The 25016-nt window shown below is 36.0% G+C and overlaps 1 protein-coding gene across 1 annotated transcript in view; it reads right to left on the bottom strand.

The window, feature by feature from the left end:
* Positions 1–25016, bottom strand: part of ZC3H14 (zinc finger CCCH-type containing 14) — a 50031-nt gene that overhangs the window by 12056 nt on the left and 12959 nt on the right. The window contains 5 exon segments of the mRNA XM_081289274.1: positions 110–184; positions 19420–19575; positions 23042–23142; positions 23745–23905; positions 24394–24823. Of these exon segments, the coding sequence (XP_081145400.1) occupies positions 110–184; positions 19420–19575; positions 23042–23142; positions 23745–23905; positions 24394–24823 (923 nt within the window).

The raw sequence follows: 25016 nt of genomic DNA, 5'->3' as shown, positions 1-25016 counted from the left end.
TGTAACATCTTAGGGCAGGATCTAAGAAATACAAGACACAATGAATGAGGGGTAAGGAATGGCAATGGCAACAGAAAACTGCTAATTACAGTGAAAATTTTTTACCAACCTTGACTGATCTGCAGTGTTTCTGCCATTACTGGGTCAATTTGCAGTCGGGATAATAATTGCCTCTGTTGAGTTCCTAGAATATAAATTTTAAAACTTCACTAAACTTAAAATACAAATACAAGCATTTGTTTCCTAGAAATTAATCTTTGAGTTCTTTTTTTTTTTTAAAGAGAGAGAGAGAGAGGAGAGAGAGAGAGAATTTTTAATATTTATTTTTTAGTTCTCGGCGGACACAACATCTTTGTTGGTATGTGGTGCTGAGGATCGAACCTGGGCCGCACGCATGCCAGGCGAGCGCGCTACCGCTTGAGCCACATCCCCAGCCCCAATCTTTGAGTTCTTAATTAAAAGTCAACAAAGCTTTGACAATACACTTTGATAATATTTACAGACCACAGACATATATCCCTGTATAAGAAAAAGCTGTACTCAAGATTAAACCAAAAACAGCAAGGACACTCCTGATTCTCCATCTGAGAAGCCAGTTTTCTTGGGCTGGAAGTAAAACCTGTGAGAGAAGAACTGAGTTAGAGTCAGAGGAAGGTCAGAGGGCCTCAGGAGACTGGCCAAGGTCAACTGTATCATAAACACAGCAAACCCAGATTCTCCCTTTGTCACCTGGGGTCTCACCAATACTGCTCACTTCCCCCATACTGATCCTCTGATCTTTGATGATTAAGACAGTGAAATGTGAAAAACATAGAATTATCTTGTCCAAAAAAGGTGCTTCAACAGAGAACAGATAAAGACAATGTGGTATATACAATGGAACATTACTGAGCCATGAAGAAGAACGAAATTATGGCATTTTGCCAGTAAGTGGATGGAACTGGAGACTATTATGCTAAGTGAAATAAGCCAGTCCCAAAAAACCAAAGGCTGAATGTTCTCTCTGATATGTGGTTACTAACACACAATGGGGAGGAGGATGGGGGTGTAGAGTAGAAGTTCACTGGATTATACAATGGGGAATGAAGGGAAGGTGGAAATAGGAAAAGACAGAAAATAACTTTCCCATGTTCATATGTGAATATATAACCAATGAAACTCCACATCATTTACAACCACAAAAATGGGATCCTAATTAGAATAAGTTCTACTCCATGTATGTGTATCTACTGTATATCTAAAAAGAACAAAAAAAAAAAATGAAAACAAAATTCTCAAAAGTAAACCATGGGCCTTGATGGATACAGAAAGAGGAACAAACAAGTACAACACTCAGAAGCATCCAGGCCCTTACATGGGCAAACATGAAGGTGGTCAGAACACGGCTAAAGAGGTTTCAGTTGAATCAGATATATGATGCTGGTCCACAGGATTGTACTGCCCAGTAACAGTTGCAACTCTCTTAGTTTGTAGAAACCTATTTGCATGACAATAAAATCACCTAGTGACACATTTCTGAGACTATGTCCTTTGTTAGGTGATGTATTATAACGAACTGTTTGAATCTCCAATTGAAAAGGTGCTCAATTAAAGAGTGCTAATATGACTTCTTTTTTCCCCTAGAACTAGGACTGAACCCAGGGGCACTCTACCACTGAGCTACATCCCCAAGCAGTTTTGAGACAGGGCCTCACTAAGATGCAGAGGCTGGCCTTGAGAACCTGTGATCCTCCTGCCTCCTGAGTAGCTGAACATGCATCACCAAGCCTGGCTCATTATTTCTTAAAAAGGTTCATATTAGTTCTTCATTTTAGATTTATAATATTAATTCATAATATTACTAATAGTCATACTGCCCTCAAAACAGTCAAGAAATGACTATATCTTCATTAGCTGCATGAGAGGACTGACACTTCTCTGTATCCCCTCGTCCCAATGCTTAACAATATTACACACCTACTTGCTAATTTCGTACAGAAGTGTCACATTTAAAATAAAAAGTGTTACATACTACAGTGGACCTATTATATGTTGTTTCCCAAGGACAGGTTTTGCTTTATCATTGCAAATATATAAGTGGACCATCTCTCATCAAGTACCACATTTCATTAGATTAAAAAAAATTAAAAACACTCAATTTGATATTTCATTTGTTATTTCCTATTAAAAGAAAGTTACATTACACTACTCTTCAGCGGTGTGCCCAAAAAAAGGGATGAATTCCTTTCAAAATTATCGTGGCAAATACACAAATTCTGAGAAACGGACCTGAAACCCAGAGGTCATTTAGTCAAACTGTATTCCTACGAGACAGCCTAAAAAACTGACATGTGACAGGTTACAGAAAAAAAATGTTCTTAGAACCCAAATACCACATTCAAATACCATAACAGGTCTCTTTAACGTAACTGTAGATAATAATTATACATTTTAAAATAATTTCACACAGATACTTGAAACAGGACCATTCTCTCACTTTTAAAGTTTTGCTTCGTCTCTATGCTCATCTTTATATCATTTGACAGAGCTCCACTAAAAATAGGTGGAATTCTGACAAAGTCTAGGTTTCTAAGTTAAATCATGTAGTCAAAAAAATTTGACTTTTCTATGCCTTACTGCCTCCAAAGCAGAGTTGCAGTCAAGATGTATGGAAAGATAAAGATCAAACGATGAGTACCTAGAAGATACCAGAGTTTACCTTTCTCAATATTTCTAAGGAAGCCAATTATTTTTACATCAGTAGCCCTTGACTGTGATTCAAAATCTATTTCCTCTTGAAAATCTTCCAACTGTCTGTTGCATTCAGATGTCGATGCTGAATATTCATTCATTTTAACCTCCAAAGATGATATCTTTGCTTCGTTCTGAGACACTCTAACACTGAGATCAAAAAGATTTGCTTCCACCGTCAAAATTGCTGCTTTCATTCCTTTAATTTCATTGATATCAGTTGATATTTTCCTTAGAAGGTGGGAAATATTGTCTAGCTCATTTTGTGAACAAGAAGAACTTGTTACAGAACCTAAATCTACTGGCTCTGGTGAGAGGAAAATCGGTAGAGATGGTGATGGAAACCTCGAAGACATTCTCATAAAATTATCTCTAAATATCTGTTAATTTTTCCTTCACAGCCCATTAAATTGTCTTATCAAAAGTAAAAGCAGTGATCAATGATGTTACCTCAATAAGTATTAAGAGTGAGTAACATTTTAAAACCTGTAACTGAAAAATCAAGGTTGTACATTTCTAGAGTCAGAACTTAAATCTGAAAAACTAAACACACCAGACCAATTTTCTCTTGGCTACAACTAAGAAGCCCTAATACATAGCCAGCTGTAACTTCTAAATCCTACTTATAGGTCCTCTCCAAATAAACCCTATTATTACATACAAATCATACTGGTTTCTGATTGGTTGAAGAGAGACATGTGACAGCAAAAAGAATTTCCTATTATTTACTTCATATTATGGGAACACTGAGGAGCTACACCTTAAATTAAGCAATATAACAACAGCAGGTGCTTTATATCTGAATATGTTATGAATTTAATGTACTTTTTCCCTTTTGTCCATTAAACCATAATTTTCAAACTTGTATTACTCTTTCACCTCAGCTTCCCAAGTGAACAGGATTGTAGACATGTGCCACCATGCCTAGCCATGGCTATTTGTGTATTTTATTTTACCTTAAATTTCATTTCCCCTTGAAAACAGTATAAATAGAACTGCACTAGCATTATCTTTGCAGAATATGAGTAGGGAAGGTAAATAGACTCATGATCACACACAAAATCTCTGTAAAAATTACATATGGAAAAATAGACTTTAACTGCACTTAACGTGTGGAATTAAGGATAGGCTTGATTTGACACTAGATCATTATTAGACGTGTGATTTTCAGGTATTTTCTCCCACTCTCTGAGTTGTCTTTTCATTTTTTTGATGGTATTCTTTGAAACACAAGATTTTAACTTTGATGAAATTCATCTATTTGTTGCTGTGCTTTTAGTATCATATCTAAGAAACTAATTGTTTAAAAGATAAAAAAATAAATTAAAAAAAAAAACGAATCCTTAATCCAAGATCATACAGATTTACAACTATTTTCTTCTAAGAGTTTTATAGATTTATAGCTCTTCAATGTGGGTTCTTTGATCAATTTTTAGTTAAGTTTTATACATTATATTTGTTAAGGGCTCAACTTCATTCTTTTGTGTGTGGATATCCAGCTGTTCCAGCACTAATCGTTTAAAAAAACAAACAAAAAAAAAAAACTACTCTTTTTCCACTACTGAATTGTCTGAGTGCCCTTGCCAAAAACCAATCATAAATGTATGAGCTCATTTCCAGACTCTCAATACTGTTTCACTGGCCTACATGTTTAACATTATGACAGGACAACAGAGTCTGAATTACTATAGCTTTGAGTATCAAGTTTTGAAACTGAGAAACATTAACCCCTCCCAAAATTATTCTTTTTCAATAGTTGTGGCTATTCTAGGTACACTTTTCTTCCCATATCAATTTTAGGATCAGTTTGCCAAATTCTACCAAAAGGCCAGCTAGTATTTCAATAAAGATTAAGTTGAACTTGTTGATCAACTTGGGGACTACTGCCATCTTCACAGTATTAAAGTTTTCAGGTCCATTAACATCAAAAATCTTTCCATGGCTTTAGTTTGAGAAAAGTTGTTTTCATTTTGGTTTACTCCCCAGTCAAAAAATAAGCTGTACAAATTAAAAGCATACCAAGTATGTATACATTATTATAACCTCTTCATAAGAGGCTTTTTTTTGGGGGGGGGGATTGTTTTTTGTTTTGGTATTACGGACTGAACCCAGGGGTACTCAACCTCTGAGCCACATTCCCAACCCTTTTTATTTTTCATTTTAAGATAAGGTCTCTCTATATTGCTGAGGCTAGCCTTGAACTTCTGATCCTTCTGCCTCAGTCTCCTGGGTTGCTGGGATTAAAAGTGTACACCACCGTACCTGGCTCAAAAAAAAGACTTCTTAAAGAACTGCAGCCTTGGGGCTGGGGCTGGGGCTCAGCGGTTGACTACTCACCTAGCATATGGGAGGCGCTGAGTTCGATCCTCAGCAAAAAATAAAAATAAATAAATAAAGATATTGTGTCCAACTACAACTAAAAAAATATTTTAAAAAAACCTTCAGCCTTTCATTTCCCAAATAGCTATCATTCACAATAACTGAACAAACAAAAGGCTAACTGCTGAAATTTATACCTTTATTTCTTCATTTTATGAATCATAAATCTCACTCTTCAAAATTTAATTTAGGCAGAAAATAATATGCAAAATTGACATGGCTTTAGATTCATATCGTTTTTTTTAAGAGTACCAGCTGTCAGACAACATCTACAGTCAACATTAAGAGCAGCACTTGCTAACTAGTTTGTTCACTAGAGGGCAGCAAACAACCTCAATGAAAAAAGCAGGCAAGCAGTCCAATGGAGATAAATCACAAAGAAACAAAACCTAAATGAGAGCCCAGATGATACTTCCTCTATCACCCAGCCAATTTTAGAATGCAAAATAAGGCTCTCACAAAGATTCTAATGTAAATAGCAGAAAAAGCTTGTATATTTTAACATTTACTACTCACAATCATGAAGTAGATACAACTGTTAATTCCTATTCACAGGTTAGTAAACTGGGACACTGAAAGTTAAGGTGAGTTAGTAAGTGGCAGGGCCTGGATTAATACCCTAAACAGTCTGGGTTCTGAATTCATACTGATATTACACATCTCTCCATGGTACATCAAATGGAATAAAATATCAGAGGATTCCATATGGAATAGTTCTGATTTTATATGTACATGTATGTATGCATACATATAACAAACACATAATTCCACTTGATACATCAAGGGTATACACATTCACATATATGAAAAATACCTACTAGATTATACTAACACACAGCAAACTTCTAAGTGTAGTGCTTAACTCCAAGAAAGTCAGTGAGCAGAATGGAGGTTGGAAGGGGAACTTTTCTTGTTTGCTCTAATAAAAAAGCTTTACTAAGAATCTTTCATAGTGCTTCCGTTCCAAGATGAAATAGACAAATTTACACAGCACCCAACTTATGATGGTTTAACTTCAGTTTTTCAATTTTACCATGGGATTGAAGCAATACACATCCAGCAGAGACTATACCTTGAATTTTGATCTCTCCTGGGATAGTGATATGTGGTAAGATATTCTCTTTGTGATGCTGGGCAGTGGCAGTAACCAGTACTGTAGTCCACAGTCTGTTATATTCAGACTGTGGAGTACAGTACTGCACTTGTGACTAAGGATATTTTCAACTTAAGATGGGTTTACGGGTACGTTATCTCATGAAAATCTATGTGTAATATGCATTTGGTCTCTCCTGGAGAGTTCATAAATATCAAGTAAAGAACTTACAAATGCCATAAATAAAGCACTGGCTTCAAATTCACTAAAGTATAAAAAATTCTACATTAGAAATATCCACTCTGGAAGCCGTGGTGCTCACCTGTGATCCCAGTAGTTTGGCAGGCTGAGGCAGGAGGATCGCAAGTTCAAAGCCAGCCTCAGCAATGGCAAGGCACTAAGCAATTCTGTGAGACCCTGTCTCTAAATAAAATACAAAATACAGCTGGGGATGTGGCTCAGTGGTTGAGTGCCCCAGAGTTCAATCCTCCAGGACCCTACAGCCCCAAAAAAGAAATATCTACATCTCTATCCTATCATTCTAAGATTTTTTTTTAACAATTTTTAGCATACAAACAACAGTGTATACATATAAACATTAAGTGTACACATTCTAAAATGACTTTACAAAAAACTGTATGGTAAAAAAAATATGGAGGTCACTGATGTAGATATGGACATTAGGGAGGGGATCGTAGAAGGTAAAATTTAACAAAGTCTGTAAAGTAGACAATCTATGGAGAAAATGCTAGCTACATAAGGCAGAGCACAGAAAGCCAAAAATGAGCACTCTGTAGGCATGAACTCCAAGAGCAGAAAAAAAAAAAAAAAACACATACACATACACACAAATATGGTAAAATATGACATTTTTGCCAGAGTGGTAGCACACGCCTATGATCCCTGCAACTCCAGAAGCTAAGGCAAGAGGATCACAATTTCAAGGCCAACCTGGGCAACTTAGACCCTGTCTCAAAATAAAATTTTTTATAAGGGTTGGGGGTTTCACTTGGTGGTGGAGGACCCCTATATTAAATCCCAACTAATACAACAAATTAATAAAACAAAATGTCATTTTCATGTTGATATATAAAAAGCTGATTCTGGATAAAAATACATTATTAGTGGACTCATTTGATGGTTAGAGTGCTTGGATAGCATGTATGAGGTACAGTACTATGCCAAACACACAAACCAAACAAACCCTAAAAAACAAAATACCCTAAACTATGAACAGTTTTCATATATTCATTGGTAAAAAGATTGTGCAGAAGAATGAAGTTTTGGAAAAGTTAGGATAAGGACTGTGAAGATGGGGGACCAAGAAAGGCTCAGAGATATTTGGTTGAGATATATGGACCTGAAGAAAACATTCCAAGGAGAGGGTGAAAGCACATCAGAAATATTCTTTTCATGTGTCCTTAAAGAGGCTTGCTAAGCATCTGCCCAACAGCAAGAACAGGGAGCCGGAGAAGGAGAGGGTGGTAGGTGATGAGACCAGGGAGGATTTGAAATCACTTGGAATGTAATAAGGATCTATCAAAGGTACAGGACAGTGATACAATCTAATTAGTTTAAAAGAATTACTCTGTTGCTGTGAGGGTAGACTGAAAGAAGCAGGTTTGAAAGCAAACACCTGTAGGAACACTATTCCAATAATCAAGGCAAGTCATTAATGGTGGCATCGACTTGGATAGCAGAGGTGAAGGGGATGAGTAGTGATGAATTAAGCATATTCCGAAGGTAGAGGCCAACAGTTAGGAAAAAGGATGGGGGAAGATAAAGGGAGAACACAGGGAGGGAGGGAGGAAAGAGGGAGGACAGCTCTCAGCTTGAAAAAAAGAACAAGTTTCTGGGCTGTGTACCTAGAAAGATAAAAGCTGCCATTAATTAAATGAGAAAGTCTGCATGAAAAAAAAAAAAAAAAAAACTGGAGAAGAAAATTAGGTGAGTTTGACTATGTGTAGTGATATACATATATATATATCCTTGCATTCCATGAAACAAAGATCAACAGAGAAATTAGAGCAATGAGCCACAACCACAAAGAATGTGAGGCAGAGCACAAGACTGAGTGGGATAGCCACAAATATTTAAAAGACAAACTAAAAATGTATTTAAAGAGAGTTCATTTCTTAAAAAAAAAGAGTAAATTATCTGAGAAAATCCAGACTAATAGGAGTATTTCACAACAATTTATTCTCCCAGGAAATTCCTCCTTAACTCAAGGCCAATTGTAGCTCTTTTAAAAATAAGCCAGTCTGTAGAACTTAGCCCCATCATGACTACAGGTAGTCTTTAGTAGTACTGCCTTTTCTTAAACTGGGACCACTAAGTTCAGTAGAGTGACTGAACATGCAGTTGGCCTTCAAGTTATTTTACAATGGTGCACAGGTGATAAAAATTCAGTAGAACTAGAATGGTGCATTAGATGTATTAAATGCATTCTCAAGTTATGATATTTCTTAATTTACACTGGATTTATAGGGATAGAACCCCATGATAAATCAAGGGACATCTGCAAAATATAAGTTAGCATTCAAGAGTGTAGAACAGTATGACAATGTGTGATGATACACATCTGTGATCCTAGAGACTGCAAGTTTGAGGTCAGCCTGGCAAGATCCTGTCTCAAAATAAAAAATAAAAAAGGCCGGGTGCAGTGGCACATGCCTATACTCCCAGAAACTCAGGAGGCTGAGACAGAAGGATTCCAAATTTGAGGCCGGCCACAGTAATTTAGTGAGGTTCTAAGCAATTTAGCAAGATCCTATCATAAAATTTAAAAAGGGAGGTTGGGGGATGAGGATGCGGCTCAGTGGTAAAGTCCCTCTGGGTTCAACCCTGGTGCCAAAAAAAAAAAAAAAAAGGCTGGGATGTAGCTCAGTGGTAGAGCACTCTGAGTTTAATCTCCTGTAATGTAGTGGGGAAGGGGAGAACAAGATCAAGTGAAAAACAGAAAAAAAAAAAAAAAAAAAAAAAGATAAAACAGAAGATCCAGGTAGAAGCTTATCACCCAACAGAACTTTCAAAAAAAAAAAAAAAACAAACAATAAAAACAAAAAAAGTAAACGGTTAAAAGAAATAATGCAAGACTTTTCCACTGTGATGAACATGGTAGCACGTGCTTATAATCCCAGCTATGAGAGAGGCTAGAGGATCACAATTTCAGAGTTTAAGTATCACAAGTTTGAGGTCAGCCCGGACAACTTAGCAAGACCCTAATCTCAAAACAAAATAGAGATAAAGCTCGAGCTCGCCCAGCAGGTGCAAGGCCCTGGTTCAAGCCTCAATACAGAAAAGAAAAAGACTTTTCCATATAAAAGGTCGTGGATTTTTTCAAAAATTAAAAGGGTGCACAATATCCAACCCCAAAGTAACTATCTAGCACCTAGGCATATCACAGTGAAACTTCAGACAACAAGAAAACAGAAAATCCTAAAAATTTCCAAAGGAAAAACCCCAAATATTAGTAGTTGGGTGCAGCAGCAGCTCAATTATGTGGGCAGCCGAGGCAGAAGGACTGCTCAAGCCCAAGAGTTAAGAGGCTAGTCTGGGCAACACAGCTAGAACTCATCTTGAAAAAGACACACAAAAAAACACAAACCCAAATATTATACAATGGATTAAGAATCAGATGAGCAACCAACTCTCAGTATGAAAACTGGAAACCTCACAACAATGAAAGGTTCTAAGCAATTTAGCAAGATCCTATCATAAAATTTTAAAAGGGGGGTTGGTTGGGGATGAGGATGCGGCTCAGTGGTAAAGTCCCTCTGGGTTCAACCCTGGTGCCAAAAAAAAAAAAAGGCTGGGATGTAGCTCAGTGGTAGAGCACTCTGAATTTAATCTCCTGTAATGTGGTGGGGAAGGGGAGAACAAGATCAAGTGAAAAACAGGGAAAAAAAAAAAAAAAAAAAACAACCATAAAACAGAATATCCAGGTAGAAGCTTATCACCCAATAGAACTTTCAAAAAAACCAAACAATAAAAACAAAAAAGTAAACATTTAAAAGAAATAATGCAAGACTTTTCTTCAGAGATTTTCAGAAGGACAATACATTCAACTTAGAATTCTACCAAATTGGGCATGGGGACACACATACATGTAATCCTAGCAATTGGGGAGGCTGAGGCAGGAGGATCCCAAGTTTAAGGTCAGCCTCAGCCACTTAAGTGAGGCCCTGCCTCAAAATAAAAAAGAAAAGGGCCAGATGCAGTGGTACACGCCTGTAATCCCACAAGTCAAAAGCCAGCTTCAGCAACACAGTAAAGACCTTAAGCAACTTGGTAAGACCTTGACTCAACACTGAAAAATTTTTAAATTGTCTGGGGATGTGGCTCAGTGGTTAAGCATCCCTGGGTTCAATCCCCAATATGAAACAACAACAACAACTACTACTCTGCACCAAGCCAAGGTATAAATCATACAGCAGAGCCTTGTATTTCTAAGTACTTAACCTTAAAACTTAACCTCCTGATTACTAGAGAAGCTGAGGCAGGAGGACAGCAAGTTCAAGGCCAGCATGGGCAACTTAATGAGACTTTATCTCAAAATAAAAAATGGACTAGGGGTATAGCTATGGTAAAGCACTTCTGGGTTAAATTCCTAGTACTACCAAAAAAAAAAAAAAAAAAAAAAAGTTTCTTCATGATGAAAGTTTCTTAAAAAGCTTCCACAAAATGAAGGAACACAATGAGAAGACAGAAAGGGATGTAGGATATACAAGGAGTAAATGCTAGCATGATAGCCTTGGAAAAGGAGGAAAGATGCTCTACGAAGAAGGTGCCTAAGAAAAAAAGGCAAGACCAAAGATTCAAAAGCACAGAGTAATAGTCCAAAGGTGAAAAGGGGAAACCAAAAAGCCATGAAAGAGAGGGATAAAGGGGGGGGGGGGGGGGGAAGGGGACCCTAGGAAATCTCAAAAGAACAAAAAGAAAAACTTAAAAAATAAAATGTAAATTTGCCCTTGTAATAAATATTTATATAGTCTTAACTGGAATGCAGCTTGCTGGTTTTCAACATTTAAAGTGAACCTACAAATCATCATAGCCTTAACTAGGTCAGAACAAAATGTAAATTTGGACAACTTGACATTATGAAAGTTAACAGAATTTAGGTGGGGGGAGGAAGGAGGTGTAAGAATTGAAGGAAATATAAATTCCACCCTCTAGAATTGAAAACACACCCACGCTGGGGACAGACATGGTAGCACATGCCTATAATCCCAGCTACTTGGTAGGCTGAGGCAAAAGAATTGCAAGCTCAAAGCTACCTTGGCAAATTAGTAAGACTCTCTCTCAAAAAAAAAAAAAAAAAAAAAAAAAAAAAGGCAGGGGATGTGGCTCAGTGGTAGAGCACTGCTAAAATGAACAGTAACAACAACAAATTTGGGGAGCCAAAATATACTGAGTTAATTGAACAAGAAACAGGTATTTAAATATATTACTTAAAATTACAATTATATATAACCATTTAGTGAACTAAGAACAGTGGTCTTACTATAAGCATGAATGCAAAAAAGGTATGCATGTGATCCTGACATATCACAGCAAGAAATCAACACATACCATCTATAGCTGGTAAATAATGCAATAAGCATATTGTTACAGGCACAGAGAAATAACAGGGGGCAGGGGCTGGGGCTGTAGCTCAGTGGTAGAGCACCTGCCTTGCACAAATGAGGTACTGGATTCGATCCTCAACACCATATAAAAATAAATAAAGATATTGTACCAACTATAACTAAAAACAAATATTAAGAATAAATAATACTAATAGGGACTGGGGTTGGATCACTTTGCATGCGTGAGGCACTGGGTTCAAAACTCCATCACATAAATATAAATAAATAAAGATATTGTGTCCATGTACAACTAAAAAAGTATTTAAAATAATAATAATAATAATAATAATAAACAGAAGCATTTAAAAATGATGACTTCTGGGGAGTGGGGCTAGTTTTGAGAATAATGAAGCAAGGAATATTGCTTTTCTTTTTTTATACATATATTTATTTTTCAGTTTTCGGTGGACACACATCTTTATTTTATTTTTATGTGGTGCTGAGGATCAAACCCAGCACCCCGCGCATGCCAAGCGAGCGCGTTACCACTTGAGCCACATCCCCAGCCCTATTGCTTTTCTTTTAATTCTATAATACTATTTGAATATTTTCTAATCTACCGGAAGGTATATCACACATCAAATTATTTTTGTGTTTTTTTAAATTTTCTATGGTGAACATGTACTTCATACTTATAAAGTTTTATTTTAAATATATGGGTATTTTTCATACAACATACACCAAACAGGAAAAATAAAAGGAAATCCAGGCCTAGACAAATCATAGTAAAACTTCAGAACACCAAAGACAAAGAGATCTTAGAAGCAGCCAGAGAGAAAGGAACAGATCACCTACAAAGAAATGACAGAATATCAGAAGTCCATTCAACAACAATGGAATCCAGAAGACAACGGAATATAAAGTGCTGACAGCAAATAATTTGTTAACATGATTTGGATATACAGCAAAAACTTACTGTACAAGAACAATAAGAAATAAAAATACTCATAGGTAAACAAACTTGGAAAATACCAACAGACCTGTTCCATAGAAATTTGCAAAGAATATTTCAAAAATACTTAAAATTAGAAAATGATGATCCTCAAATAACACTGAGATGTAAGAATGAATAAAAAATAAACAAATAGATAAAACTCAACAAACAGCTTTGGCAAAACAATAATGGTATCCAATGATGCATTCAGAAGACCAAATTGATAAAATGGAAACAATGTAAATCAGGAGGGTGAAGACTGAAGCTAGGATTTTTTTTCAGTCCATAATATTTTTTAATTGTTTGTATAGCAAGAGCAACTATTCTGGAGACTACAAATTCATATTTCATAGTTCAAGAAAACAGGTCATTAACAAAATTCTACAGAACTCAATCAAAAGAAATTCTTTATATTCTAAGATAATGTGCTCTGAAAAATAACAGCCTTATCTCCTAAAAGTTTTTCATGAAATCATAATTTCTGTAGAAATCTGCATATGCTTTCTCTTTCTTGGTTCAGTCACAGTAAACTTATGATGAGCTACAACTCTCAGGGAGACAACAAATTCTCCAACAATATGAAACTGCAGATTCTTGGCCAGAAGACCTCACATCTAAGTTTTCATCAAAGCACTGGAAGCTGTCTGTGGTAGTTACTGTCCTCAACACCAATGTCCTTCCTGACTGATGGAGAAATGACTAAAACTAAGATAATCTAATGTCCTTCTACTATCTAGGAATCAGTCAGGATATTAACTTAAAATACTACAGCAAATTTCAGTGGTAACCACTTAAAGAATAACTATTTCAAGGGCTGGGGTTGTGGCTCAGCGGTAGAGCACTTGCCTAGCAAGTGTGAAACACTGGGTTCGATTTTCAGCACCACATATTAATATATAAAATAAAGGTCCATTGACAACTATTAAAAAAAAAACTAGTCAAAAAATGTAGAACTAGTGCTATCAATAATGTAATAAAAGAATTCTTTAAAAAGGGCAAGAAGAACAAAACAGAAAAACAGGCAAATACAAATCAAAAGATGATGACAGAAGCCAGGGGTAGTGGCATAAACTGTGACATAATCTCAGTGAGGTAGTGGCATAATCTCAGTGAGGCTAAGATAGGAGGATCTAAAGTTCAAGGCCAGCTTTAGCAACTTAGCCAAAACCCTGTCCCAAAATAAAATGTGAAAAGGAATTGGGATGTAGCTCCCCTGGGTTTAATCTCCAATACCACAAAAAGTAAGAGATGACAGAAATTACTCCAACTTTATCAGTAATTCTAGTAAATAGCCTAAATGCTCCAATAAAAAGGCAAACTTTGACTAATTAAAAAACAAAAATCTAGTTGGGTTTAGTAGCACATGCCTGTAATACCAGAAGCTCAGGAGGGTGAGACAGGAGGATCACAAGTTCAAGGCCCTGTCTCAAAATTTAAAAATTTTAAAAGGGCTGGGGATGTGGCTCAGTGGTTAAGCACCCCTGCATTCAATCCTTGGCATCAAAAAAAAAAAAAACAAACAAACAAACAGAATTCTAGCTTTATGATATTTAAGAGACATATACCTAAAGCATAAAATACTGAAAACAAAGGCATGGAAAACATATGTAAGGCAAATTCTAAATAAATGGCTACATTAGATAGAACTAACTTTAAGATAAAAGCATTCTTTGGTATAGAGGTCACAGATCAAGATTAAAGATTGAATTTGCAGGAAGATGTAACAGTTTTAAATATGTATGCATCCAGTATCTGACAGACTCAAAATGAAGCAAAAACCGACACAAGTACAGAGAAATTAAGATACTGTGTCATTACAAGGGCAGCTGCAATGCTCTCAATTAAATTAGGCAGATGAAGAACTCAGCAAGGTCAAGATTTGAAGGGCTGGGGTATAGCTCAGTTGGTAGAGCAGAGTGCTTGCCTCACATGCACAAAGCCCTGGGTTCAATACCCAACACCACCACCAAAAAAAAAAAAAAAAACAACCTTAGGCTGGGGATGTGGCCTCAAGCGGTAGCGCGCTCGCCTGGCATGCGCAGGGCGCTGGGTATCTGATCCTCAGCACCACATAACAATAACAATAAATAAACTGACTTTTACTCTTTCAAAAACAAAGAAATACATCTGGAATTCTACTTTTGTGTTCTCACTTATTAGCTGAAATAAAAAATGCATCCCAACGTTTTCTATTTTAGGCATGCTATATGATCTATTGCAAATTCTTGACTTGGATTGTAATAAAAAGCAGCCACAGACAACCCATTCATAAACTGCCACCGTTAGGTTCTAAGAGAACGCCCTCCCCCACCCCTCCTATCCCTGTATTGAACCCAGAGCCACACCCATGCTAAGCAGGCACTCTACCACCAGGTTATATCCCCAGTCTTTCTTATTTTGAGATAGTTTTTATAAGTTACTGAGGCTGGCCTCAAACTGTGTCAAACTCCTGCCTCAGCCTCCTTAGTAGCTGGGATTATAGGCATGTGTCACCATGCTCAGCTCCAATAAAACGTTATTTACAAAAGATGGATGCCAATGGGGCTGGGATTGTGGCTCAGTGGTAGTGCACTTGCCTAGCACATGCGAGGCGCTGAGTTCAATCCTCAGCACCACATAAAAATTAATAAATAAATAAAGGTATAGTGTCCAACTACAACTAAAAAAGTAAATAAATAAATAAATGGGAACTAACATCTGTACTATTTGGTTACCCAGCGGTACCACTATTAGACAATATAAAAGCTCAAAGATTTTATTTACCAAGTTACCAAGACAATGAATTGGTATCTATTATACTCCACAAGGCTTTCTTTCTCTCTCTCACCTTTTTCCTCTCACACTCTTTCTTTCTCCTCTCCCTAGTTCTGGAGATTTCATAGAGCCCTTCCCACTGCAATTGTTACCTTTATTGAAACTCAAATGGCTCCATCTTTGGCCAATGGGAACCTCTTAAAATTTGGTTTTGGAATCCAATGGACTGAATTCTAACATAACAGAAGTTGATCAAGCAAAGTGATTAAAGAAACAAAAGAAATTTTCGGACACAATTAAAAGGTTTAAAAACCCAGCAAAGTATCCCAGGCTGTGTGGTGGCAAAGTGTGGCTGTTACTTTGCTACCTAAGATATCTACACATTCATTCTAGGATTAGATCTAGAGACGTCTTCCTTCTCAAAAGTCTGTCTTTGTTATAGATGAACTATTCCAAGATTTCAATCTAGGTACTTGGGACACTCAATGCTATGGATATTTAATGTTTCTGTAATATTCCAGTAGGCACATCCAGAGAAAAATTTATATGCATTTATAGATAAAACACAATGTGAGTTCATAAAAATTTCCAATGCAAATTCAGAACAACAGGGTTTTACTTGACTGAAGGTCATAATCCATTAGATTTCAAATTTCAAGATCAATTTTGTAATTTTTTTTAAAGAGAGAGAACTCTTAATATTTATTTATTTATTATATTAAGAATTCTCTCTCTTTAAAAAAAATTATAAAAATTATTCAATGTTATTTTTGCATGTAATTATTTTTTTAATGTCTTTCAGCTCACTCTGAAATGGTATAGCTTTTCCCTTTTTCTTTTTGGAGTTCTGGAAATGAACCAGAGCCTTTGTATGTACAAAAATTATTTAATGTTATTTTTGCATGTAATTATTTTCTTAATGTGTTTCAGCTCACTCTGAAATGGTATAGCTTTTCCCTTTTTCTTTTTGGAGTTCTGGAAATGAACCAGAGCCTTTGTATGTGCTCTATCACTGAGTGATACCCCAGTCCAAGAGTCCTGTTCTTGAAGGGAACTCTAGAGCACGAAAATGGAGAGTTTGTAGGAAGAAGACTATGATAGTCCTTTTAGACTTTTAGCTTCACCTAACTGTCATTAAAGCCAAATCTCTTGCAGTTTGTAGATGCTCTTCTCAAACTAGCACCTTTATACTTTCTAGTCAGCACCTAACTGGCTGTTTAGGGGTTTTCTTGTTCCACCCTTTACTAGAATAGTTTATAATGCTCACATGGAAAATTATACAATACAGACAATAACAACAAAAAAAATTGTTTTAAATTAAAAAAAATGAAATTATGGCTTCTGCCAGTAAATGAACAGAAATGGAGAACATCATGGTAAGTGAAATAAGCCACTCATAAAATCAAAGATCAAATGCTATCTTTCATATGCAATAGCTAGAGCAAAATGGGGAAGGGGAATCAGGTATCATAAAGATATACAGAAGATCAGTTGAGATGGAGACCAAGAGGGAGGGGGAAGAGAAGGGAAAGAGGAGGAAACACAGAATGAATTTAACAAAATCATACTATATGAATGTATAAATATACCACAGTAAATACCACCTTTATGTGTAATCAATAAAGCATCAATCAAAAATAAATAAATAATGGGCTGGGGTTGTGGCTCAGCGGTAGAGTGCTCGCCTGGTGCGTGCAAGGTCCTGGGTTTGATCCTTGGCACCACATAAAAATAAATAAATAAAACAAAGGTATTGTGTCCAACTACAACTAAAAAATAAATTTTTAAAAAAGTAAATAGATAGATAAATAAATAAGTAAGCAAGTGAAGTGAACCAAGAACAGTAAAAGCTGGGCACAGTGGTGTACACCTGTAATCCCAGCAGCTCTGGAGGCTGAGGCAGGAGGATCGAAAGTTCAAAGCCAGCCTCAGCAACTTAGTGAGACCCTGTCTCAAAATAAATAATAAAAAGGGCTGGGGGGCTGGAGTTATGGCTCAGTGGTACAGCATTTGCCTAGCAAGTGTGAGGAACTGGGTTTGACCCTCAGTACCAAACAAAAATAAATAAATCAATAAATAAAATAAAGATATTATGTCCATCTAAAATTAAAAATAAAAATAAAAGGGCTAGGATATGTCTCAATGGTTAAGCACCCCTTGGGTCCTATCCCTAGTACCCACAAAAAAAAAAAAAAAAAAAGACCAGTAAAGTAGAAGACAGAGAATAGGCAAGAGTGGTAGAGAGGAGGGAAAAGGTGGACAATGGAGATTGAAATAAACTATATCAAATTCCATAAATGTAGGATTTTGTCAAAATGAACCCAACTACTAAGTATAATTATAATGTATTAATAAAAGAAAAAGAGCACCCTCAGATTCACCATTTACTGCAACATTTTATAATGCTCACTTGGCAAATTATACAAGACCAAAAAAAAAAAAAAAAATGATTTTAAATAGATCATGGTGGTGCATGCCTGTAATCCCAACTACTTGGAAGGCTGAGGCAGGAGGATTACAAATTCAAGGCCACCCTGGGCAATTTAGTAAGACTATCACAATATAAAATAAAAAGGGCTACGGATGTGACTCAGTGATACAGCACTTGTTTAGCATGTGCAATGGTGGGTTCAATCCCAAGCACTAGAAAAGAAAAAAAAAAGGGAAAGAAAAGAAAAAAAAGAGAGCCAGGCACAGTGACATACACTTGTAGTCCCAGCAATTCAGGAGGCTGAGGATCTTAAGTTCAAAGCTAAGCAACTCAGTGAGACCCTGTCTCTAAGAAAAATACAAAATAAGGCTGGGGATGTGGCTCAGTGGCCAAGTGCCCCCGAGTTCAATCGCCAGTACCAAAATAAATAAATAAACCTTTTTTAAAAAAAGAGAATGAAGAGACAAATAGAGGTTAGAACTATAAGGCTTCATGAAACCTGAAACAATTTAAAGAACACAGTTTAGGAGGAACAAAACAAATGTATTCCAAAATGAGAAAAGTGTAATCAGAAACAACATGATGAGCATACAGATTGTTTGTTAGTTTTTAAATTCAGATTGCAGTAGAAAAGCAAGAAAAGTGGAGAAAGGATATGCAGGCCTAAGGGCCCAATAACAAAGCTACCCAAAGTTCAAACTGACAGCACAAGTCCTGGGCAATAAGGATGAAGGGGAGGCACTCTCACAAAGGAATCACATGATGAGAATCATACTTCAGAAATTAGCAGACTACATAGAAACTGGGGTGGAGAGAAAAGTGAAAAAAAAGGAAGTAGGAAAACCAGGTGGATGGTAACGGCTTCTAGTGTGTTACGTATCAGAAGATAAAGCAGGGCCACTGGAAAAGATATGAGGTAGGACACTGAAGAAACTGTCTTGATTTAAAGAAAACTAATATTTCAAATTGGAGAGTATATAGGATTTTTTTTAAAAAAAAAAAAGGAAGACTACAGAAATAAGTATATCTTTAAGTAGAAACTTTCTGAAGATCAGCAAAATCCTGATAATGATGAAGGCTGGATGATTTGGCTCATGGAGTTGATTACACTAGGTTTTCACTGTGGAGAACATTAAAAAATTGCATAGTAAACTTTAAAAGAATCTCCAGGGGCTGGGACTTGGCTCAGTGGTAGAGTGCTCGCCTAGCACGTGCGAGTTACTGGGTTTGATCCTCAGCACCACATAAAAATAAATAAATAAAGGTATTGTGTCCAACTAAAACTAAAAAAAAAAATTTAATAAATAAAAGAATCTCAAAAAAATGTGTATAAACATTCTTCGTTATCCCTTCTCATTCTTTTTGCATCTAATCACTTTCTTCATACCATAAACAATACCTCATGAAAAATTCAATATATTTAATGTCTCATAAAAAAAGTTTGAGAACAAAATATCATCTAAATTCTTACCTTGATTTTTTTCTATATTATCTCCTTTTGCTTCCTCTTCTTTAATGGGGGAACTTATTCTGGAGGTCCGGCTTTGCCCCTGGACTACTTCTGCTAACAATTCTTCCTGAGAAGTTCGAGTTCTTGGAGCAACTGGAAGTGTCTGTTTCTGTGGGACTTTTACATAAAATAAACACAGACAACGTATTAAGACTCACTAATAAACATGTCATATTAAACATAAAATTACTGGATTTAGAACACTAAGAAAATTTAAAACAGTCCACAAATACTATCTCAGTCTTTCTTACAATATTCCTAACCAAATTTACCAAAATTACCAAAAATAATAAATCCCAAACTTAATGCTAGACATATGCAAACAATACCTGTATGTTTAAGCAACATGCCATGAATACCATAGAGCACATATATATTCATTTTTAATCAGATGAAGTTTAGGCTCTGTTTTGTGATCTTACCTCAACTTCAAATTATAATTTAGGTAACCTAGGTTAAAAAAAAAATGTTTCAATGCTATTTCTTAAAATTTGGAGACTGACAATTATTATAAAAGTAGCACGCTCGCCTGGCATGCGTGAGGCACTGGGTTCGATCCTCAGCACCACATAAAAATAAAATAAAGGTATGTGTCCACCTAAAGCTAAAAAATATTTTTTTTTAAAAAGTAGCATATTTCAAGTCACAGAGAGTATCTAAATTTCTCACTATTGTGCACCATTACTAATAGAACAGAAAAGGGAATGTAAACAAACTTTTAGGTCAAGTGTTGGTCTGTGCTTAGACAATCCTCATTCTATGTTAAACCCTGTTTAATTTTATGTTCAGGATTAAATTAGGGATAGAGACAGAGTATAAGGATTAAAAAACTGATGGCTAACAGTTCATTTCAGAAAGGGGTCACAAAAAGAAATGTTAAGAATGATGCTGTTAAAATCAAGAATCAATAAAAGGGATGGATTCAAACTAAAAAGTTTATTCTCGGCAATAGAAACAATCTGTGAGGTGAACAGAAAGCCTACATCTTGGGAGCAAATCTTTACCCGTCACACATCAGAGCACTAATCTCTAGGATATATAAAGAACTCAAAAGGTTAAACACCAAAAAAACACAAATAACCCAATCAATAAATGGGCCAAGGACCTGAAGAAACGATTCTCAGATGATGATATACAATCAATCAACAAACATTTGAAAAAGTGTTCATCATTGCTAGCAATTAGAGAAATGCAAATCAAAACCACTCTAAGATTTCATCTCACTCCAGTCAGAATGGTAGCTATTATGAATAAAAACAAGTATTGGCAAGGAGGTGAGGGAAAAGGCACACTCACACACTGCTGGTGGGGCTGCAAATTGGTGCAGCCAATATGGAAAGCAGTAGAGATTTCTTGGAAACTTGGGAAGGGAACCACCATTTGAACCAGCTATCCCTCTCCTCAGTCTACACCCAAAGGACTTAAAAACAGCACACTACAGGGATACAGCCATATCAATGTTTATAGCAGCACAATTCACAATAGCTAAACTGTGGAACCAACCTAGATGCCCTTCAATAGATAAATGGATAAAAAAAAAAAAGTGGCATACATACACAATGGAATATTACTCAGCAATAAAAGAGAATAAAATCTTGGCATTTGCAGGTAAATGGATGAAGTTAGAGAAGATAATGCTAAGTGAAGTTAGCCAATCCCCAAAAACCAAATGCTGAATGTTTTCTCTGATATAAGGAGGCTGATTCACAGTGGGATAGGGAGAGGGAGCATGGGAAGAACAGACGAACTCTAGATAGGGCAGAGGGGTTTGGAGGGGAAGGGAAGGGGCAGGGGTTAGAAATGATGGTGGAATATGATGGTCATTCTTGTCCAAAGTACAGGTATGAAGACATGAATTGGTTTGACTATACTTTGTATACAACCAGAGATATGAAAAATAGTGATCTAAAATGTGTAATAAGAATTGTAATACATTCTGTTGTCATATATTTAAAAAAAAAATTCATCAGGGCTGGGGATATAGCTCAATGGGAGAGTATCTGCCTAGAATGCAAAAAGCTCTGGATTCAATCCCCATCCCCACAAATAAATAGATACAACAGTGCTTCCTGCTTTGTGTAGGTACCTGAGTAAATAAGCAAGTGGGAAAAAAAAAAAAGAACATTCATCAAATCTATAGTAAAAATTATAAAATATTTTGAGAGTTGGTAATTACCATCAACCTGTTACCAGTTTTATACACTGGCAGATGATACAGAGCACAGAATTTAATAAGAACACAAAAATTGTACCCCACCATTTGTATTTCAGAATGAGCTTTTTATAAGTAAATTTCCTTTGTTTAAAAAACTTGTACTATTTTAACATTCTGTCATAAAATAGCTTAGTGTTTCCACTCTGATTAGGGTAGAAACATCATAAATGAGTCAATTTTCTACCTTATATTCTACTAATGGGTTCCAATGAAAGGCAAATTTTTATATTTATATATATGAGTTTTAAATTTCTCTGAGGCTAAGGATACAGCTTAGTGCTAGTGTAACATACCCTGGATTTGATCCCCAGCACTGCACATACACACAAAGTCAACTTCAAGCTGAGCATGGTGGCCCATGCCTATAATCCCAGAAACTTAGGAGACTGAGGCAGGACCAAAAGGTCCTGTCTCAATATTTAAAAAAAAAAAAAAAAAGAAGAAGAAGAGGGGTGGGAGATGTGGCTCATAGGTAGAACATTTCTGGGTTTGATACCCAGTCCCCCCCACCACACACACACACACACACACACACACACACACACAAACAAACCTCTAACTTTAGCTACTTATTATTATCCAATTTGGCTCCTTTTTTGTTTTGAGACAGGGTCTCCCTAATTTTCTGATGATCTCGCTAAGTTGCTAAAGTGGTGATCCTCCCACTTTAGCCTCCCAAACTGGGGATTATAGACATGAGCCACTGTGCCCTGCAACTCTGCTCCACTTTATACATAATTAATTCATATCTAATGTTGAATTTAATACTATTAATATGAAAGTCTCATTTTTTGAAATCAAAATTCCCTTTAAAGGCTGGGGTTATAGTTCAGTGGTAGAGCACTTGCCTAGCATGTGTGAAACACTGGGTTCAATTCTCAGCACCACATAAAAAAAAAAATATTGTGCCCATCTATAGCTAAAAATATTAAAAAACAAAAAGAACAGCAACAAAAAACTTCCTTTAGTAGGGTTGTGGTACAGCTCAGTGGTAGAGCGCTTACCTATCATGGTGTGAGGCCCTGCATTCAATCCTTACCACCACATAAAATATAAAATAAAGGTATTGTGTCCATTTACAACTAAAATAATTAAAAAGAAAAAAAAAAACTCCCTTTAAAAATTTGTATCCATTTGCCATACACTGGAAAGAGGGAATAAAAGGTATTACATGGTGATCACAAGAACTAAGCTCCAATGACAGTTTCTCAAACTGGTCATATCTCATTTTAAAAATACTCTTCTGTAGAAGAACTTTATCTTGGCCTTGATATATCAAAATTACCTTTACCACAACTCAGTGAGCAAACACTTTTAGCTAAGTGAAGAAATCTCTTACCCATTGTAAACAAACTTCATTTAAATTACCTGCAGAATAGTTAGTTGTTTTTGTTACTGATTCTTGAGCTTCAGATATAGCCTTCAAAATTAGATTCTTGTTGGCTTGTTTAGAAGGTGGAAGAGAAGGTCTAAAAGAGTTTTTTTAAAAAAATATATTTTTAAATTTCACATCTTTACATACTAACAATTCATTATGTCTTTACTACAACTTTTTCTAAGTCTTAAACAGACCACCTGTAGTTTTTAGACAATGCCATGAGGGAATTTCACTCTCAAGAAAGTCCATACTCTCTTTCCCTTCAACTGCATAATCCTTACTTTCCTACTCTGTGTTCCAATTTCTTAAAAGAAAAAAAGGTGGGTGTTGGGGGTGGGGGGGCAGCTAGACTGGAGCCTTTTAGCTGGATTGATGTTGTTTTTTTCTCTCATCCAATTAGCTTTTTATGTTTTCTACAATTCTCTTCAATGTTAAGCAAGTTCTCTCTCATTTACCTAAGTGTTTCTTAAAAGCCAATGGAAAATTCTTACATGTGATTTACATTAAATATTTATTTTCATGATTATTCTTTTCAAGAAATCTAGAAGGCACTGGGGTATAGTTCAATAATAGAGCACTTGGCTAGCATGTAAAAGGCCCTAAGTTTAATCTCCAGTACAACTTTAAAAAAAAAAAGCCACCAGAAGACTCCACTAGACAGTTAAAGATTAATTTACAGCTATATTCAGGTACCTCCTTTCAGGCTTTGCTGGCACAGATACACTGCTGGACACGCTTCCTGTTCGGGAGCCATAATCATCATCTTCCTCCTCCTCTTCTCCATCGTGATTGAACTTTTTTACTTTAACAACTGAACTCACCACAGGCAACTTTCTCTTCCGAAAGTTTTCATCCTACAATCAGATATGTTTATGCTTACCTAGTCTCAGAAAATAATGAAGTTCTATCACAAAACATCTTAAGAAAAAGACAATCATATTGAGAATTCACAGGGTACTTCCCAATTTCTTATAAAAATATAAACACTGCCTCAAAATACCCAGCATTCAGCTAAAACAAAACTCAGAGCTCTACATTCATTTATAATAGCTGCACAAAGCACTGTTGAAGAAATAAAAGGGGGTTACTTGGGTTAGCAATTACCAAAAACTGTCTAAAATTGACCCAAAATACCCAAAATTATAAGCTAACTCAAATGAAAGAAATCCAAAGAAGGTATACAGATGTAGTATAAAATCTCCCTAGGAGTCAGCCATGGAGAGGAAAATTTGACTGGTGTAACATGTTGAATAGCAGAAAAATCAATTTAAAATAAACTTACAATATGCATTTAGTTGCCAAACTGTGGCCTAACAAGTCAGAATTACAAATACATACAAACCTCAATACTCATTTTTTCTGAGTTGTTTCTGAAGAAGGGACTATAAGTCTCTTCTAAATTGTTAAGCACTTCTGGTTCACACAAATGTCCTGTTTCATACACCCGGTTGTTCTGTACATCAAGTTGCTTGGCAGCATGAATACTGTTTTGCTGCTGCTGAAACTGCAACCTGTTTAAATGAGCACCACTATCTGCATTTCGACTTGCAGGTGGTCGATAAATTTCAATGGAAGGGCGAGAAGAACCATACGTAAGTGTCACTGTAGGTTTTTTCTGAGATAAGGGATTCTCCTGCACAAAATTAAGGTCTTCATCAATGAGATCATCTGGTTCTGGCTTAATATCAATCACATCTTCAGAGGGTGCTGGCTCCCTCAGAGGTTTCACTGTTGACATTAGTCGGGTTGCAGCTCCTTCATCATAAGTCTGTCTATTAAAAAGCAAGATATATTACAATCAAATTAGAGCCATTATCTCCAAATCTTCAAAAAATATTAAAAATGTTTCACAAGCAAAAATGGATACTCCCTTATTCAAAACTACTTCAAAATGACATTCTTTCTTTAAACTTTGATTTACCATATTTGAAACAAAAGGTAACCATATTTAGGTCTTATCTATTA

The sequence above is a fragment of the Spermophilus citellus genome (genome assembly GCF_964194105.1).
Source record: "Spermophilus citellus genome assembly, chromosome: 4".
In the NCBI taxonomy this organism is placed as follows: domain Eukaryota; kingdom Metazoa; phylum Chordata; class Mammalia; order Rodentia; family Sciuridae; genus Spermophilus; species Spermophilus citellus.
This window is presented reverse-complemented; position numbering and strand designations above follow the sequence as displayed.